Source organism: Mesoplodon densirostris, chromosome 6 (genome assembly GCF_025265405.1).
Source record: "Mesoplodon densirostris isolate mMesDen1 chromosome 6, mMesDen1 primary haplotype, whole genome shotgun sequence".
Taxonomy (NCBI): Eukaryota; Metazoa; Chordata; class Mammalia; order Artiodactyla; family Ziphiidae; genus Mesoplodon; species Mesoplodon densirostris.
Window position 1 is genome coordinate 72,222,083 of NC_082666.1, and position 20,763 is coordinate 72,242,845.

General features: G+C 39.4%; 1 protein-coding gene across 3 annotated transcripts in view; it reads left to right on the forward strand.

Annotated features, from left to right (window-relative positions):
* Nucleotides 1–20,763, forward strand: part of GLIS3 (GLIS family zinc finger 3) — a 524,679-nt gene that overhangs the window by 183,809 nt on the left and 320,107 nt on the right. For all 3 annotated transcript variants that reach the window (XM_060102230.1, XM_060102228.1, XM_060102229.1), the window contains 2 exons: nt 4,104–4,311; nt 10,367–11,486. In XM_060102230.1, coding sequence (XP_059958213.1) covers nt 4,181–4,311; nt 10,367–11,486 — 1,251 coding nt within the window. In that variant the 5' untranslated portion in view covers nt 4,104–4,180. The remainder of the gene's footprint in view (nt 1–4,103; nt 4,312–10,366; nt 11,487–20,763) is intronic.

Sequence of the window (20,763 nt, forward strand, 5' to 3'; positions counted from 1 at the left end):
TATATATACATATATATATATGCTATTTCTGTTCCCCCAATATCTCTGTCATTTTTAGAGGAACCAGTGGATAAACATAAATCATTCTGAAAGTTGCAGCCTCAGCAGGGGTAATTGCAACATAGTCAACTATTTGACTTCAAGAGAACTCTTTCAACTAATGAAGATGTTAATTAAAAACATGCCCCTGCTAAGATGACCTCTCAGTTCAGGAAATGCAAAACGTTTGCGCTCCCCACCAGCATGCAGTGATTTGGGCTAGAATGTATGTAGTACTCAGAATGCCATCCACTCGAATCCTTATTTGAGCAGTAAACACATTTTTAAGAAACACTGTACAGTCTCTAAAAATAAGCAGTATTTCCAAATGAAAACCAGCATACAAGTAGTTGGCACATCTGGTAGTCAGAAAAGTTGTACGGTTTGTTTTCAGGGAATGACAAGCCAAGGAATGTTCAAACTTGGCCGGCTGAAAACTTTTCTTCTGTCTGTGATGACACCTGGTTTTAAAAAAGTTGGCTCCAGGCTCAAAGCAGAAAGAAATGGGTAGAGAATTAAATAGTATCATTTACTTGTATCTTGTTTTGTGCAAGGAATTATAAAGAACTGTTTTCTTCTTCAAGAAAGAGAACGTAGCAAAAAAAAAAAAGCGATGACAGGCATGAACAATAATGACAACAGCAACTACAACAAAAAATGCAGCTAACATCCATCAAGTACCTACTATGCCCTAGGCAATGTATGAAGTCTATTGTGTGTGTAATTAATACTAGATGCACAATAACACCTTATAAAGTGGTGTTATTTTTATTCCCATTTTACAGATGAGAACACATAGAGTAAACACAAATGTTTAAGTAATTTGCCCAAGTCACACAACCAACCTGGGTTGGGGGTTCCCAAGCAGGCTGTCTCCAGAGCCTACTATAATGCACTACACAATTCTGAGCAGTCTGGAGGTGTTCATTCTGTCCGGCATTATGAAAAAAAAAATTGGAGTTAGATGGTTGCATTAAGCACAGTGGTTCTTGGTCAAACTGTTATTTGCCTCCCTGTGTGAGAGTGATGATGCCACTTTACAGAACATTCTTACAGCTGCTCCACAAACATAACGTGTTCCCAAGAAATTTACCATATAGCTTCGTGCTAAACGTATGTGATAGTCAGAAGCTGTCATTCCTCTATGGTTAGATGAGGCTCAAGTTGACCAGTGAATTTGGGAGTAGGAGGTGTTATAGTGAAAATGATGGAGACAGTGGGGAGGGGAGGATTAATGTTTCTTTATTACAGACGGAGAAAATACTGTGAATGTGAGGATCCAGGGTATAGGGTTACAAGGGCAGCCTTGACCAGTGTAAAATTCTAGTCCTGGGAGATGGATTTATAGCCACTACTCCCACAGCTTCATATTCCATTCAGACCTAGTTAGCCACACTGTGGAGAAACATCAAAGGATTGACTTAGTTTGAGTCTGTTTTTGAAAAATGGCACTGTTTTAGACAAGAAGACCGGGGGGGCTTCAGTGGAAATAATGTGTCAGTATTTAATATCATGTATAACTATCTTTTATTTTCATTCATTCCTTCATTCATCATTCTTAGCTTCATTGACAGACTTTATTGTGTACTGTATAGGCCCTGGGCTAGGTGCTGAGGAAGCAGCGATATCTCAGACAAGAGCTTTGTCTTTAAAAAGCAATAAAGTATAAACGGATGACAGGCATGTAAACATTTCCGTTCCCTGAAGGTGCTGAGGCAAATGTGTTACGAAAGACTGTGGGGGAACGAAAAGAAGAATTGGTCAGATTTGCCCAGTTGGCAGTGGGGGAGAGGGAGTCACAGAGAAGATGACCTTTGAATCAAGACCTTGAAGACAGAGGTGCTCCTAGGTAGACAAGTTAGAGTAAGGCTGTGCCAAGCAGAGAGAAAAGCAGGAACAAGAAAAGGGTTAAAATAATTTTTTCAGCAATCTTATTGGTATTTATCTATGCTAAGGTGTTCATTATTTTCACATCAGATTATCTCTGAACTATTAACACCATGTACTAGTTTATTCTTACTGGTATATAAAATAATGGTATGACTTATAATATATGGCATCTAAGATTTGATGAAATAATGTATTAATGTGCTTTGACACCAAGTAGTATTTGTTGGGTGTGCTCTTCCAGCTGCTAATGTGTCTTTGTTTTAGAGGTAGATATTAATACCATTTTATGGTGAAGGAAACAGGCATGAAACGAATGAGTTCCTTAGATGAATATGTGACACTGAATTTGACAGAATACCTGACATCTAATGTTGCTTTTAATAGCAGTGGCTGGTAGGGATAGAACCTGGGGATAGAGTTCAAGTGTCTTATATACTGGGCTAGGATATGAACCATTACACTGCCTTTATCCAAGGTAAAAAGGGGGTTTGAAAAGCAAATCACATGTAGCTTGTTGGAATTTATAAAGATATTAAGTTTATGATCATTGCACAAAAATGTACCCACTACTCTTGGTGTCAAGATGAAGCCCTGATGGTACAGTGTTATATGAGTTATGAAAACAGAGAGACTATCATCTATAACTGATCTTTCAAGGCACAAGAAAATGCATCAGATGGAAGCTGCAGGGAGAGGGGAAGGTTCTGGTTTGTGTATCTGAAAAAAAAAAATCAGACAGAAATTTCTTTTGGACCTTTCTTGGATCTTGGAAAGTATCCAAGGAAGAAACTAAGCATCCAGCACCTAAACTTAAGGGCACAGGTGCCATGAAAATACACTCTTGTAGACTCCGTTTCTGCTCTGTCAGTAAATCTCAGTGTAGTTTACTGACACAAGTCAGTTACCACTTGGATTTTAGTTTCCCAGAGGGCTGGACTACAGAAGGCTTCCTGCTAGCTAAAGATGCTGTGACTCTCCTAGCACTTTGGAGATGTGGTTTCATAGATGAGAGCATTGGTGATTACTCTAAGGTTTTGTTTATCCTCAGTTTGTGGGCTCTTGGAAGAGAATGTTACAAAAGATGAAGAAGTCATTTTTTTGGCTATTAACCTAATTTTTGAGAAGACAAAATAAAAAATTATACTCCTTAGGGCTAAGGAAAGTTACCGTGATGCTTTTCTACTACTTTGATCCCAGATATATCAACGAGCAAGATGGGGAATTTGGTGAGAAAATTTTAGAGCCAATTTGCCAGAAAAACCTGAGATCATATTTATTTTGATTTATTTGAAATGGGAACTGAGACTGGACCAGGTAGTTTGCAAAAAATGTTTGAAAAAGTATATCCATGTAAAAAGAATGTCTAGAATGATTCAACCACTATTATTATTTTTTATAAATGAGTCATGGCAGTGTTTACCTTTCTCCTCTTTGCTCTTCATGTTTCTGTAATGGCACAGATTCTTGAGGGTTTCTTTTTTTTCCTTTCCCCTCTGGGATACCTACCAAATTTTACTATGTTCGAAGATTGTTACTAATGAAATGAAAAATTTATGTCAAATTTGGTTAACATGCTACTTTTAGAATGAATGTTTTGTTTAGGGTTCTCTCATCTTGATTTTTTAAAAAATTGGGTGTATGTCCAATGAAAATATATTAGGATGAAGAGGAAAAATAAAGATTGGAGAGTCACAGCCAGTCTATATCCTTTTAAAGAGGCTTTTTGGAAGACCAGACTTGGAATGAAATGAACCAGTTAAACAAGTTTTTTTCAGGAGTGTCAACTTTCCTTGCTGGGTCATTCAAGATATTAGCTATTCTAGAAAAAACATGGTTTGATACAAGTAATCCCATCTACTTACCACCTTAACCCTTTAGGTAAAGAGATGATAAAATATGATTCTTAATATAACTGGACACTTCTAGATAGAAGAAGCAAAATGTAAGCATATTTTGTATGGGTGGTGATTATAGAAGGGTTTCTGTTTGTAACATTATGGATTTTTCATTGGAATTAGAGAAAGCTTTTTTCTGTCACTAATACTGAAAAAAAAAAAAAAAAGATGATCCAAGGACTGTCTCTATAGATGAGTCCTGATATAAGTGTGCACATGTGTATTTACTGATTTCTGATATAAGGGACATGAAAGCTAACCTGATTCATTTGTTTTTAGGGGCTCTTGGCTTTGGGCCTCAGTGCAAGTCCATTGGAAAAGGCAGCTGCAACAATCTAGTGGTCACCAGCAGTCCCATGATGGTTCAGCGACTGGGACCCATTTCACCACCAGCAAGCCAGGTCTCTACAGCATGCAACCAGATCAGTCCTAGCTTACAGAGGGCAATGAATGCAGCCAACCTGAATATACCTCCTTCAGATACCAGGTCTCAAGTTACTTTTTTTTTTCCCCTTCTTATGGTATAATCACACTCATGACTGTTTTTCCTTTCCTTACTGAATGCATGCCCACACAACACACACACACACACACACACACACACACACACACTCAAGCAGCTCTTTTAATTTGAGCTTTGTAGGGGAATGTGTATAAAAACTGTGTGTGCCATAATATCATCTTAATTGGGAAGAATGGTTTAATACCTGCTGTCTTAACAGTGTGAGTGAAATTAAGGCACATTTTGAGATTTTGGGGCCTCTGTGACTAAATACCAGTGTGTTAATCTGTTGATTCCTGGTGAAGCAGGTCATATCATGGCCTAGAAAGATAAGATGTTCCATGCACATCCATCTTAGCTGCTCGTTTTTCAGTGTATGTGTTGCAGCATCCTAAGGCTGCTTTACAGTTGTTTTGTCTGTCCATCCATACATTCACCCATCTAACCAAGTATCTTAAATATTTATGGTCCTGCATAATACAATAGTTGAAGTTTAGGGAGAGAGTTGAAAAAGTAAAGATAGAAATCATGAATTTTAAGACTTTATGATGCGTCTAGGAAGACATACTTTCATGTGTGAGTTACATAACATTTCAACACAATGTCTGATTAGGTGCTGGAATAAGTAGGTCCAATAAATGCTATACATCTATCTCCATGGGAGATAATTAAATAGGGAAATTACCTTCTCAAACAAATTTTTGTATCTCTTAAGGTTGATATTACAGGGGACATAAAACCAAAATACTGTGCAATGTATAAGGTCTATTTCTATGTTTGAAATGAATTATTTCATCTTCTGTAAGTAGTCTTCTTGGAGAAATACAATCCAAAGTTTTTGCCTTATCCCGGATCTGTTGTAACTGTGATTTTGCAAAGGAATTTGACCTCTCTTCTGTGGACCTCTGTTCCTCTTCTTGGGGGACTGGAATCTGCTGAGATGCCTTGTAGTTCTGGGTTCTGTTTCTTCCTCTTCTTCCTCCCCTTCATTTTTCTTTTCCTCTTATCCCCCTTTCCCCCTCTTGTGTCTCTGCACTGTCCTCCTAGCTGCTATTCGAGACTCTGAAATCACAGTTCCTGGATCATTTTTTATGCCAATTTTTTCATGAGATGGAAACTTGTTTTTCACCTGAGATTTTTTTTGTGATGGGAAGCTGCTCCTGTCATTTTCCTATTGATGATTATGCCTTGAGGGACTCTTCAGACTTGCTGAGTATTGCATGTAAAATTAACTGTACTCGTGGGGTAGATGTCATTGGGAAGCCTTCAGCTTCCTGTCTGTGGCAAGTCCAGCCCATGCCTTGAAGGCAGAGAGTCATAATTAATGGAGAAACTGAAGGTAGGCAGGGCACAGGCTGCTCCAGCCATGCATGTATCTAGTGCAGTCCCTTTCATGGGTTGGGCAGGGAAGGGTCATTATCTCAGTGTTTTCTGGCATATTTGATTCCTTAGCATAAATTTTTATCCTTAAAAGATAAAATCCTTAAAATCCTTTATCCTTAAAATCTTAGAGATGCACTAATATATATGTTTTGACTATGTATTCTGTGAGTCCTCCTATGGAAATAATTTTTTGCAGGATGAGCAAAGAAACAGGAGTTGGGAAGTGGCTTAGTGAAATATCGAATTTACTTTTAACACTTTGGAAAGGTCACATTCATTTGTGATACTTAAATTGGTTTGTGTGTTCCATAAGAGGAGAGATAGGACAGGAGGCAACAGTTCAACTTGAAGGCATTTTGCTATCTAGAGATGAAGAGAAGATGGAGAGAGAATCAGCTTTGTGTACTGGGGTCATGCCCGGGGGAGGGGGACGGGGGGTGGGGAGCTGGATGGGGACATAACTGTTCAGTCTGAGTGATGGCCACCCTATAAAAAGCTGTAAAATTTATTGTTTTTTCCTGATTATCTATGTAATTCTTACTCATTGTAGAAAATGTGGAAAATATTGACAAGCACAAGACAGTATATGATAGTCATCCCGAATCCTACCACTCACAGGCAACCATGGGTGGAATTCTGATATATATCCTTCTAGCTGTAGGCAAACATATACATCATAAGCATAGGTTTCCCTTTCCATCAAATTGATCTATAATGATCTATAATAATAGTATTATATTTACTTTTTTCATTAATGTAAACACTTTCCTTTGTAATAATCTTTTGTGGTAAAAATATATTTAGCATCATATAATGACTTCTTCCTGCCCAAGATTCCATTTTATTAAAAAGTATAGAAATATGGGGCTTCCCTGGTGGCACAGTGGTTGAGAATCTGCCTGCCAGTGCAGGGGACACAGGTTCGAGCCCTGGTCTGGGAAGATCCCACATGCCACGGAGCATCTGGGCCCGTGAGCCACAACTACTGAGCCTGTGCGTCTGGAGCCTGTGCTCCACAACAAGAGAGGCCGCGATAGTGAGAGGCCCGCATACCGCAATGAAGAATGGCCCCCGCTTGCCGCAACTAGAGAAAGCCCTCTTACAGAAACGAAGACCCAACACAACTAAAAATAAATAAATAAATAAATATTTTTTAAAAAAGTATATAAATAAAACTATAATTTTTATCAGTATCTTATTACTGGGCATTTGTTTCCCTTTATTTCATTATTATAAGTAATACTTTATTGGATCACTTCTGTAACTCTTTTGTTGCACATCTCTTTTTCATGACATATATGCATATATATGTATACATATATATGTAGTCATTCTCTTAAGCATCATTTTGAGGAATTCCTTGTCATATATACGTTAGTATTTCTTTTGAGCTTGGCGTTGAACCAAGCAATTCAGCTTGGTCATTACACCTCTTACGGCCCCATGAGAATTACTGAGCTCCTGCTTCACCAGCTACCCTAACCTATTTCACTGTTGGTTTCTGAGTTTTTCATATTACTTTTATTTTGTTTGAGTTATCTTTCTTTCACATATAGCTTCAAATTAACCAGTCACCAGAAATAATATGTTTAGGATTAGATGAACATTGGAAATGGAGATTTCTCTAAGTATGATAGAACCACAGCTCTTTGTCCCTTTCTTTCCCATAGGCTTGGTGTGGGTAGCAGCAGGGATTATAGGCAAGAGTTCTTTGCAATCTTTCACAGTCATTCAGCATATTGTTTCAGAAGGAGAACAGAAAATGTGTGTTCCAGTTGTAGCTCGTGTGACTTTAAGCCTTGTACACCAGGTCTTTTAATCAAGCAGAGCAGCATGGACCACATGTGGGGTATGTTGTGGGGAAAACAATGGAGGATGTATGTGATCCAGCTAGGTGACTGCCTATCAAATGCTGCTTTATTTGTACTTCTTTAAGGAGTTTTGGTCCTTTTTTTGGTGTCACTGGGAGGAATTTCACAGAACCTTGGTTTTATTCTCTGTAAAACAGAGGTTATTTAAACAATCCAATTTACTTACTTCACAGGCTGTATTAAATGAAATAATACAAAGGGAAAATACTTCATAAGTTAAAAATGATGGTTATCATTATATTGATTGATTACTCACCTTAATCAACATTTTTTTGGAAAACTTAACACTCTGGTGGGTACTGGCGGAGATAAAAATGACCCCTTTTTTTTGGAGGACGTTGAATTTTATTGAGGAAGATAACACCCACAGATGCTTGAAGTTAGCTGTTTAAGGCTCAGTACAGACAGTATATAATTTTTCTGGAAAGAGGACTTTTACTGACAGCTACTATCTTTGGGGCAGGTTTCATGGATTAGAACTTTGAAATATTAAAAGATCTGGGTAATTGCTCAGAAGGGAGGTGGGCTGCTAGGCAAAGGCCATTTGTTGGAAATTTTGTTCTTATTAGGTGTTCAAGATAGAAGAGAGAGTTCTCCATTCATATAACTACCTTAGTGAATAGAGCATAGAATTTGCTTTCTGAAAAATATATGATAACTGTCTTAGAAAACTGAGATGTCCAAGGAGTTAAGGAATGTGCCTGCATGGGGTTATGCTCAAATTTAAATCGAACTATACTTTAGGTGTATTTTGAGAAAAATAAGAAACATCTCTTGACAATGGAACAAATGAACATGTCTCACTATAGGCAGCCCTGAAACCAAATAATATAATTTCAAATGCAAAGTATATACAGATGGGTAAAATACTTTCTGCCTGCCATTCACTGCTTGAAAATCTGAAATCCTCCAGTATGACAGTGACCAGGCAAATGCACCATTTGAGAATGTTATATAAACCATCTCAACCTTAGGGTGTAAAGCAAAGTCAGTTGTTTTTGCCTCATATATGACACAACTACTGATTTGACTTGGGTCAGAAAGCAATTCTGTATCTCCCTGGGGAAGGGACCAAAAGGCCCTTGACATCCTATCACCAGGAGCCTTCAGCTGAGCTCTGCAGGGAGAGCTACAAGCTGCAGGTATGCTGGGAAAATAATTGAAAGTGTCCATGGGGAATTAAAAAACAGATGGTTCAGAAACCACTCTGGGGCTTGCAGAAGGACTTCAGTCCAAATATAAGGATCTGGGCAGAGGAAAAGAAATCTGTGTCAAGGGCAACTGGACGTAAATTCCTGCTGTGTTTGTCATCGGTAAACATTACTTCACTCGGTGGAAACACCACATTGACAATGGTGTTATCTACCACCTTATACTGGGCATTTCAGAGCCGAGATGTTTTTTTGCTAATTTCTCATGCTTGTAGGAAACAGTGTTCCTGGCTTCCATTTTGTGAAAAGAAGTAAGAGGAAGAGATGGGATGAGAATGCTTCTATTTTTCCCTCAGTTCTTTTGCAACAGGTTGCTGTATAACAGCTGGAAGTAGTAGATGGGTTCATTCTGGGAAGATAGACATTCTATACAATATTTTATTTTAAATTTTTTGTCAGAAAAAAGATCTCTGTAGAAAGCCAGTGCAAGTACATATAAAGAAGTCAGGTTTTTCTGATATACACTATTCTGAGTTGGAAGTACAGTGAATTATGAATTATGTCCAGCCTCTTTGTGACAAATTTTCCATCCAAAGGGCATAGCTTTTCTCTTCAATGATTTTTAAGGCAATGATGTCATAGTAAAACAAAATGAATTTTAAAGTGGCCAGACTACATTACAAAGCATTCTGTTATTCAGCTAATTGTTGTGACATGTGAGGCATGTTTTGTAAAGGGGAAGAAGGACAGGAGAGGAATTGTTGCAAAAGTGAAGTACTTAAAGCAGATGCTTTGCTCTCAGTCCAAATCTGCTCTGATTCAAGGACAACAGTTCATGGAAGATCCAAAACTAGCAGGTGTGATTAAACCCTGCACGGCCCAAATATGCATAATTCCAAATATGACTTGATTTCAGGCTGTCACTCCCATATATATTACAGCTGTATTTTATATATATTTTATTTCTGGGGCAATTTGATGTTGTGACTGAGTACTTATAGTGTGAATTGCTGTCTTTTATAGAAACATTTAAAATTCCTTAATATCAGTGAAATAAACTTGTGAAATTATTATTAGGTCCCCTGGATGACTTTGAGGATTTACTTTTTTTTTTCTTTTCAAATTTAGCATAGGTTTATGTTTTACCTCACAAAACAGATTTCATTCAAAGGCTGGGACTCTCTTTAGACTTGTGTTCTGCAATGCCTATTTGTAGTGTGCTGCACACAGTAGATGCTTAATAAATACTTGTTTATTTGGTTTGCCATAACAAGCTTCAATAATTATTCCTAGGTGTCTGATGTTTTCCCTGTATTACAAAAAGATATTTAAAAATAAAGCAAGGACTATTTATTATCATTTAAAGTATTAAGATTATTTATAACAGTAGATCTTTTTGTTTTATTATTCCAGTGAGCATTAGCTTTTATGGTTCTTCTTGGTAAAATGTTATTTACCTGGAACTAAAAGCCTTGGGTTTTATCTTAGCCAAAGAATGTGTGTTTAGCCGAGAATGTAATTAGGGGAAATACTTAAGGGATTGTCAATGCAATGTTCTTTTTGCTCTTAGGCAATCCATATCCTGCTAAAATGTTTGTCTTTTTTTTTCCCCCCGCCTTCTGGCTGCTGTTCCAGGTCCCTTATTTCGCGTGAGTCTTTGGCATCCTCAACTTTGAGTCTGACAGAAAGTCAGTCAGCCTTGAGCGTGAAACAAGAGTGGTCTCACGGCTACAGGGCTCTCCCTTCGCTCTCCTCCAACCACAGCTCTCAGAATGGCATTGATCTAGGGGACCTCCTCAGCCTTCCTTCTGGGACAGCCATGCCCAGCAACAGTGTCTCTAACTCATTGCCGTCCTACCTGTTCGGGATGGAAAATAGCCACTCTCCTTACCCTAGTCCCCGGCACTCTTCGGCCAGGTCCCACTCGGCCCGCTCTAAGAAGAGAGCACTGTCCTTGTCCCCATTGTCCGATGGCATTGGGATAGACTTCAATACCATCATCCGCACCTCGCCCACGTCCTTGGTCGCCTACATCAACGGGTCGAGGTCCTCCCCGGCCAACATGTCCCCACAGCCAGAGGTCTATGGGCATTTCCTGGGGGTGCGCGGCAGTTGTATTCCCCAGCCATGCTCGGTGCCAAGCAGCCAGAAGGGCGTGCGGGTGGCCAGTGGCGGCCTGGCTCTTCCAGCCTACGACGAGGACAGCGTGCCGGAGTATGAGCGCATGCAGCAGCTGGAGCACGGCGGCCTGCAGCCCGGCCTGGTCAACAACATGGTGGTGCAGCATGGCCTGCTGGACTCTGACGGCCAGCCGGTGGGCCTGCTAAAGACGGAGCGCCTGGATGACTTCCCGGGCGGCGCCCTGGACTTGCCCCCGGCACCCCCTCTGCCTCCTCTGCCACCTCCGCCCCAAGGCCCCCCGCCCCCCTACCACGCCCACCCGCACCTGCATCACCCAGAGCTCGTCCACCACACCCAACCGCTGGCCCTGCCTCAGGCCGCCCTGGAGGAGGATGGGGAGATGGAAGACGTTGGGGGCAAGCACTGCTGTCGCTGGATCGACTGCAGCGCCTTGTATGACCAGCAGGAGGAACTTGTGCGGCACATCGAGAAGGTTCACATAGATCAGCGCAAAGGGGAAGACTTCACTTGTTTCTGGGCCGGTTGTCCTCGAAGGTACAAGCCATTCAATGCCCGCTATAAACTGCTGATTCACATGAGAGTCCACTCGGGGGAGAAGCCCAACAAGTGTTCGGTGAGTTGCCTAAAGCCCACGGGAGTTCATTGAAGGTGTATGTGGTTTAACAAATGCCGCCACAAGTTAGGTGGCATTTTCTTTTATGGAGTTCGGATGCTAGGGGTCTAGGTATCCATGAGATTTTACTCCTCTTCAGCCTGAGAAAGGGGAAGTTTTCTTTAATTATTAGTGGCTGGGGTATATCTCCACTTCTAGATTCTCTTCTGCAGATGTACATGATCAGGGGAGGTTCACACTGCCACACTGTCCAAAGTCTTGGAAAATTGATTTCCACCAGGCACCAACTTGAAGTTGCTGAAATGTGCAGGGCAGAGGAACACACACTGCACCACCAGCAAGCTTTAGCTATTTTCCAAAGTAAATATTCAGTGATTTTCCCTTCCCTCCAATAACTGGGTGAGTGTTAGGGTTAGAGGGGTGGTTCTGATATTTGGAAAGGAACTCACACTTAGCAACTTGGCTAGTAAAAATGTTGCTGCATACACCCACACGCCTGCACACTGCACCCTCCAAGGTTGTAAGACTAGTTAATGATTTATAGCCAGCATGAAAACACTCAGGGTTACCACAGGAGCAGAGTCTTACTGGATCTCACTGAACTTTAAGGAGAGGGAGTTTGGTGGAAAATGTATAAGGAGAAAGAACCCAGAGGGAACTGTGTCTTTGGTGTTGAAGGAAGTGGGCATGGTGTCTCTTTCTCCCCACTTCCCCCTTTCACAACATCAATCCTGGAACTATCTCTGTTTCTTGGCAGAATTTACTGTTTTTGAATAACATGACTCTTAGATGGTTGCACAAACATTTCACACCTAACAGAAACCCTCAGGGTTTACAAGCAGGACATCACCCTTGAGATCCCAGGGTGGCTTTGCACAATCTCAGACAGCTCGCTTAACTCTTGGAAAAAGAAGAGCATATGTTTTATATTAGTTTAGATGGACAGGAATATTTCTTTTAGAGTTAAGAATCTGAGAATTTTAGGTATTCCCTGGATATTGAATATGCTACAGGTCACTAAATGTGTAAAAAATATATATCATTTGGAAAAGGAACTTATTTAGATGGTGGTTCCCCCAGCCAGAGTCCCTTCTTTCTGTAGTATGTCTTGATAATAAAGAATCTGGGCCATGTTTACCATGTTTATGCTTGATTATAGATTGGCCAAGTTGTCGGATTCATGTAAAAGCAAACCAAACAGGTGATAGTTGTAAGGCAAGTATTAGAAGCGCTTTTTCACCATCCCGTAGGTATTTTTGAAAGAGTTTTAAGAATTTCTGGAGGAATGAAACTGCATTTCTTGTCCTTACATTATGCCCCATGTTATGATTCTTCTTAAGGAAAACTTGAAGCTCATACATTGTAAGAATGCCAGGTTATATGACTGAAAAGAATAATTACATTCCAGCCAACAAAACCTTACTCTGTCTGTAAGGTTCTGCATTAAAAATGCCAGAAAGAGACAAGCAATTGAAGGCAATTCCATTTACTCTGTTTGGAACACACTGGCCTATTGCAGGCAAGAAAGACATTCAGTCTCTGAAGGAAAACAGTCCAGCCTTTTAGTTCTGACTAATCCTGGCTGAAAATAGTTTGCTGGATTTGGCTTTACTGAAATAAACATATAGGCTTGAATTATCCAAAAAAAAAATATTTTTTTGCATTGCAAAATTAATTTTTGTACAAAAGGATTTCCCTATTTTCCCACTATCCCCAGATTTTGAAAAGGCGTATAACTTTATAAAGTTGACTTTTGCTTATGTGCATGATGACTATTAGAAATAGAAATACTTCAGTGAAAGAATAAGCTGAGAGGTGAATGTTTGCAGGTGTCTGCATAGCTTTTCATGGTATTATTCAAGATGGGTATGGGAGGTGATTTTTCTCTCTCCCCTAGTCTGCCTACTCCCCATTTCTAGATGGAATCTTTGCAAAATTTGGATTGCTAGATTTAATAGCAAATCAAATCTAGACCCACAGAGCATCAAATCACATGTTATAGTGCAAATGTATTGTACAAAACAGGGTTTCTTAGGGGCTGACTAATGCTGCAGTTCTTGCCTTGGGACTGTATATTTTTAGCAGGAATATAAAACGTACATATCATGAGCATCGTGTCTTGTGAAAACTGTTATGTTGCTGCCTGTCATCTGCTTGATTTGTAGGGTTGTAGCTAACTGGCAGGAAATAATTTTGCTCTGAAAGTTTAGCAGTCCTCTCAAGTTGTAGCCCATGGAGAGAAGGCATTGTGCTTAATGTGGATGTGCATCTGAAAAAGATGCATTTTTCTTCCTCTTGCAAAACCAGTCTTTACACTCTTGGAATCCAGACACAAAGAACTCTTAAAACTGAACAGTTTCATCTCTCACTTTTTTAGAAACTGATGGTAGTTGATTCAAAGCTCAAGATCCTTGCCAAGTAAAATGACCACATTCTTCTTTTGGAGACATGAAGTGATCTTTGGGTTTTTGTGGCTGTGTCACATGCTGCAAAGGCTAGGAGCAGTTTAAATTATAAGACCCTGTCCACTTCTGTTTTACGTATGTTTAACTGCTATTAATTTTCTGTGGACCCTAGTTAGAGTTAGTCATCATTTTCACTCACTTAGCTTATTGACCCAAGAAAGACGTGATGCCCCAATTGTGTTTGGTGACCATGACTACAGGCAGCACAATGAGCTTCTGGAAGTCATGTGAAAAGGAGGATGTGTGAAAGGGCTCTTCAGTGACAGCCTGCTTACAGTAAGAGGCTGCCACTGGTGTGCTCCCTTGATGCCAGGTTCCACCTCATGCATGGGGGAACACATCCTCAGCGTCTCTGACTGTAACTCCTCAGTCTTACCCAGAACTCTGAGGTTCAGATCTCTCAGGACTTTAGGTGGCAGAACTGGGGGAGGATTGTTAATTTATTATTTGGTTAACTTACTGGAAGGAGAGAATGGTTTCTTTTCCCTTTCCCACCCAAGCAACTCCACCCTTCTGTAGATCTCATTCTTAACTGCTTCTGTGGAGAGCCAAACCAGCTGCTCTCTTTCCGCTCTTGGCCTTGATTACAGAGATATTCCCAGCCGTCGGCAAAGGCCTTGAGAAGTAAAGGCCTCAGCAGGCAGACAGACGGACCTCAGTTAAATCAGAAACTGGAATATGGCAATATTATATTAAAAACACCTGAGTCCATTCACTTCTGTCTACTAATAAAGCAATTGGTAGGTGCCAGATCATTCTATTGAGACCTTCCTGAGCTTAGACCAACCTCAACATTGATGAATCTCAGAATTATCAGAACGTTTGAGCATTCCCAGGTATAACTTTGCTGAATTCTTTTATGTTTTTCTGAGATGGTAAGGTTTCAAATTCTCAAGTCAGAGCAAGTAATGGAGCCTTATAATTAGTTTCTTTCCCAAACCCCTGTTTCATGTGCCTAAAAGGACAATGTAAAGAATAACCCCAAACTATAGATGTACACTAACCATCCCTAACAGTAGCCATAGTAAGTGTTCCAACTGAGTGCACACTGAGAATGTTTTTACCATAGTAGGTCTTTTTGCCATTAAGTTGAAGAGTGTGCAACACCTCGGTAGCGTTCCCAGGAAGGTGTGCTCTGAATGAGATCAGACACACTCTGTCTGCCAGTACTTCTCATGAGAAAGCCTATCTGATCAGGGCAGAGTGAGCAGAGGGACAGGGTTCTGTTGCCAGGATCAGAAACACTGATCCTGGCCTTTGTGCACAAAAGAAAGCAGTTGGGCTGGAAGGTTAGGGAGTGTTAATAAGGGAATTAGGGGGAATGTGGATCGCCACTTAAATTTTGCTTATTTTTCCTGGATGAATTTTATCCAATAGCAAAAAGGAATTTTGTAAAACTTTTACCCACCCACAGATTTTCACAAAAATGTCACTGACCAAAGACAGCTTTGAATCTTGTATGAATTGACTCATTTCTCCACAGACATTTTGCCTGGCAAAATGCATAGTATTTGCTTTGGCTTGACTATTGGGCCGTTTGCTTTTTAAGTAACATTGGATTATGGAATACAAGAAAATAAATACAGAGCTGGGGCCATGTCCCCATTCCTCTTTTACGGCCTGATTTATGGGTTATGGGCCAGCTTTAGCCATGTAAGACATTTCTTGAGGAAAAGTAAATTCATTGTAAAATACGGAAGAAGGCTTTTTTTTCCCACATCCTTTATTTTATTATTTTGATAAGACTTGGCATTGATGTGGTGACCACAATTACCTGACTAGAAGGGACCTCAGGAAAATATCATGTAAGCATAATTATTAGTTATCACTCCACAATCTTCATATTGGCAACAATTAATAAATTCTCATAATGTCAAGTATTGGAGGGTATGGAGAAGGGAATGTTTTAACATTGTTAGTGAGAGTAAATTAGTGTAACCACTTTGGAAAAAATTTTGAGAATATCTAGCAAACATGAAGATGAGCATATCCAACAAAACCATGTCTAAATATCTATCCTAGAGCAACTCTTGGTGGCAGGAAGACATGTCTTTGTTTTTTTTTTTTTTAATAAATTTATTTATTTTATTTTTGGCTGCGTTGGGTCTTCAGTTGCTGCAAGCGGGGGCTACTCTTTGTTGCGGCGCGCGGGCTTCTCATTGTGGTGGCTTCTCTTGTCGCGGAGCACGGGCTCTAGGTATGCGGGCTTCAGTAGTTGTGGCACCCGGGCTCAGTAGTTGTGGCTCGTGGGCTCTAGAGCCCAGGCTCAGTAGTTGTGGTGCATGGGCTTAGTTGCTCCGCAGCATGTGGGATCTTCCCAGACCAGGGCTCAAACCCATGTCCCTTGCATTGGCAGGTGGATTCTTAACCACTGCGCCACCAGGGAAGTCCCCATGCCTCTGTTTTTTTAAAAAAATACAAATAACCTATCTGTCTATAGATAAGGTAAGTCAACAAACTGTGGTTTATTCCTAATGAAATAATATAAAGGAATTTAAAATTAAGAAGCTATATATAAATCGATATATTTATAGATTGATAGATAACAACATGGATAAATAGATAACAATGTTGAATGAAACAATTACATGCAAAAGGGTATATACAGTATAATATAATTTATGTATATTTAAACACATGCTAAGCAGTATTATACAGTTGTTGTAGATACATAAATACTTGATTAAACAATAAAATCATGTAGGCAGGATAACCTTAGGATAGTGGATACTTCTAGAGATGAAAGAAATAGGAAGATACGGGATGTAGGGATTTTGCTTTATCTTTTTTTCCAAAGAGGGAGAGAAATGAAACAAATATGGCAGAATATTAAAATGTTTGGTGGTGGCAATACAGCTGTCATAGGTATCTTATAATATTTTCTATGTTTTGCTGCCTGTTTGAAATATTTTATAACTATAAATATATTTTTTTATCTAAAAAGAAAAGAAAAGAAAATCAATGAATATAATACTCTTAACTCCCTTCCACACATACCAGTTTTTCAGATAGGAGAAAAAAGCCTAGGGAAATTAAGCGATTTTTCTAAGACTAGAAAGTTGTTTGGCCATTGCCTACTTACTCCAAGGAGGTGGTTTTCCACCTTGCCTGACATTGGAATTGCCTGAAAAGATTTATAAAATACCCACAAACTGGGTCCTACCCCCAGAGTCTGTGATGTAATTGGTGGGGTGTGTAGCTTTCCAGATGATTCTAAAGTGCAGAAGGGTGAGAACTAGTGCTCTGAAAGCTTCCACACTCTGACACTGAACTCTAGAAAGATGAAAGCCTACCTTGTCATTTCAGTTAAGGCGTAGGGAGGCACTGTTTAGTAGCAAGTACATTTTCATTATCATAGGTGTCCTGACAATGATTAGGGTAATTACGTGTTCCCTTGGAATGAAATTCAAGACAAGGGATAAGAAGATAATAGAGCAGCACTGGTAGTGGCAGAGGCTTTCAACTGAGTGTCCATTTCATATGCAGAGTATTCTCTCTCTACAATTAATAGTCAGTTAAAGGTTGGGATGAGACTGCTGAGTAATGCATGTCATTGCCACCTCCTTGCCTCTAGAGTTAAAAGTGGAACTGACAAATCTGTCACATTGCTCCCATTTTTAAAGGTAAAATAGAGTGTTTCCCCTAACAACTACAATGCAGCCTTTCTGCTTTTAATATAAAATGATCTTCAAAACATTTTTGCTACTATGGATGTTTCTGAAGAGTTGGTAAATTACTAAAATATTGAATTTTCCCTTTTATCAAATCTGCCTGATGTGATTAAATAAATAAAATTAACATTAATATCCTCTTTGTCTCTTGAGGCTGAAACACCACCAGTGAAACATCTGGTAAAGATCAGAGAGAGCATAGCTTCCAAATCGTATCCCACAAGGCATCAGTCTGTCAAGTATTTAATGCAAACTCAGTGATTTAAAAAAGATACAACTAAATCACAAGATTTTTTTCCCATCGATTTTACATAAGAAAGAGATGCCACCATATTTATCTATGTATAGACATATCCAACATAGTGTAGACATATATATGTCACTATAAATCACAAACCCGTTAGTATAGGTAAAAACAAAACCACAGAAATTCTCATCAGATGGGGCATTGGCCACAGTTTATAAGGCGTCTGTCAAATTGGATTTTACATCCCAAAACACAGTTTAGAAACCTTCCATTTGGTAGTGGTTTAATTTTATTTCCCTTTAGAAGGCATTTAATCCACTTTACCTGAGGAACTGGCCTTTCATGAACTTTGTCTTGAAAATAAATTCATAGCAGATTTGGGCAAACGTTTCATAGCAGGTCGTGGTTTGTGTTTCTTTGCCCGGCACTTCTAGGATTAATGAAAAACAATAGATAATGAGAGAAACTTTAAGAGGCTGAATACTTGAGGCTTTATCCTCATTAAGCAAAATCATTAACTACATGACAGTTAATGTTCCTTTTAGTTCATATTTGTTTTGTGGTTTTTCTCTAATTTCATGCCCTGAAATAATGTTTTTAAAATTACAAAAAATTATGGTAATCTTTTCCTAAGTGATCTGATTAAGGGAATATATTTCAGATCTCCTGAGGTTTGTTCATATGTAGATTTTATTTGATTGATTTTTATTTTTATTTTTTTATCTTTATTGGAATATAATTGCTTTACAATGGTGTGTTAGTTTCTACTGTATAACAAAGTGAATCAGCTATATGTATACATATATCCCCATATCCCCTCCCTCTTGCATCTCCCTCCCACCCTCCCTACCCCACCCCTCTAGGTGGACACAAAGCATCGAGGTGATCTCCCTGTGCTATGCGGCTGCTTCCCACTAGTTTTCTGTTTTACATGTGGTAGTGTATATATGTCCATGCCATTCTCTCACTTCGTCCCAGTTTACCCTTCCCCCTCCCCATGTCCTCAAGTCCATTCTCTACGTCTTCGTCTACGTCTTTGTTCCTGTCCTGCCCCTAGTAGGTTCATCAGAACCTTTTTTTTCTTTTATAGATTCCATATATATATGTTAGCATACAGTATTTGTTTTTCTCTCTCTGACTTACTTCACTCTGTATGACAATCTCTAGGTCCATCCACCTCACTACAAATAACTCAATTTCGTTTCTTTTTATGGCCGAGTAATATTCCATTGTATATATATATACCACATCTTCTTTATCCATTCATCTGTTGATGGACACTTAGGTTGCTTCCATGTCCTGGCTATTGTAAATAGTGCTGTAAGGAACACTGTGGTACATGACTCTTTTTGAATTATGGTTTTCTCAGTGTATATGCCCAGTAGTGGGATTGCTGGGTCATATGGTAGTTCTATCTTTAGTTTTTTAAGGAATCTCCATACTGTTCTCCATAGTGGCTGTATCAATTTACATTCCCACCAACAGTGCAAGAGGGTTCCCTTTTCTCCACACCCTCTCCAGCATTTATTGTTTGTAGATATTTTGATGATGGCCATTCTGACTGGTGTGAGGTGATGCCTCATTGTAGTTTTGATTTGCATTTCTCTAATAATTAGTGATGTTGAGCATCCTTCATATGTAGATTTTAAAACATACTTTTCTTAGTTGATTCTCCATCAGTGTGGAAAATTAGTTTGGTGATTTATTAGAAATATCTTTTGTGACCTTTGGAATATTTCTTGATTACGTTTGCTCTGAGTGTTCGTGTTGACATCTTTGAGTCCAAATGGAATTCAAGTATGTAGAGTGAAAGACCACATTTATTTTTCCATAAAAGAGGTAGTCTGATTCTCTTTGATCTTTCAGAAGTGTTTTCTTCAAGCTCTGGGTAGAAAGATGTGGAAAAGAGATGTTTTTTTTTTTTTTTTTTTTTTTTCTGGGCAGATTTATTAGTTTCTACTGTAATTACTGAGTCAGGGCCTCTGGACTATCAATAAGACAATGAATGTTGTAACCCTGGGTGGTGGATGTGTGGCTGGCAAACACACAACCTGGGTGGGCAGACTCGATTTCCCCTTGGCTTGAACTGTGGGCAGCCTCAACCAGAGGGGAGATTGGTTGGTTTAGTGGGTGTCATCGCTCATATGGGAGGTTGGTGTAGATAGGAATTTGATGAGAAAATGGAATGAAACCTGTCTGTTCTTATTTTGTAGCACAGTGTTTATTTTTATTTTTATTTTCTTGGTCTATGGTTGCTGGATTTGAGTACAGAGAATAACTATTAATTTTGAATTTTGAAGACTTTAAAAAATGGTTAATTTGAAAAGTAACTGAGAAACTGGAAAATGAGATGACCTAGTTCTGGGCAGGCAGGGGCAATGTGCATGAGTAATTACACTGTGCTCCAAACTTAGGGTGAGCATATAGTTTATTGTTCAAATTGGGACAATTTTGAGAGTGAAAGGGGTTCTCTTTCCCTGGAATATCTGTGTAAACCAGGCTTGTTCTAGGAAAACCAGGATGTATAGTTGTCCTGCCCAAATAGTATATGCAGGGACTTCCCTGGCGGTCCAGCGGTTAAGACACCATGCTTCCACTGCAGGGGCCATGGGTTTGATCCCTGGTCGGGGAATTAAGGTCCCTCATGCCGCATGGTGTGGCCAAAAAAATAGAAAAAAACACAAAAAACCAAACAGTATTTGTACTGATGTGTCCAACCAATCAGTGCATGCTCATTCATTCATTTGATCACTGAGTACAAGCCATGTGCCATGCCCTGTCCTGGAAGCTGGGGGTGAGTAGGTATGGAAATAAATGGGACATTCTTTTGAGGAGATCACAGTCTTCTAGCAGTGACAGCTGTGAAAATAGTTACTTACACAGTAATGAAACAA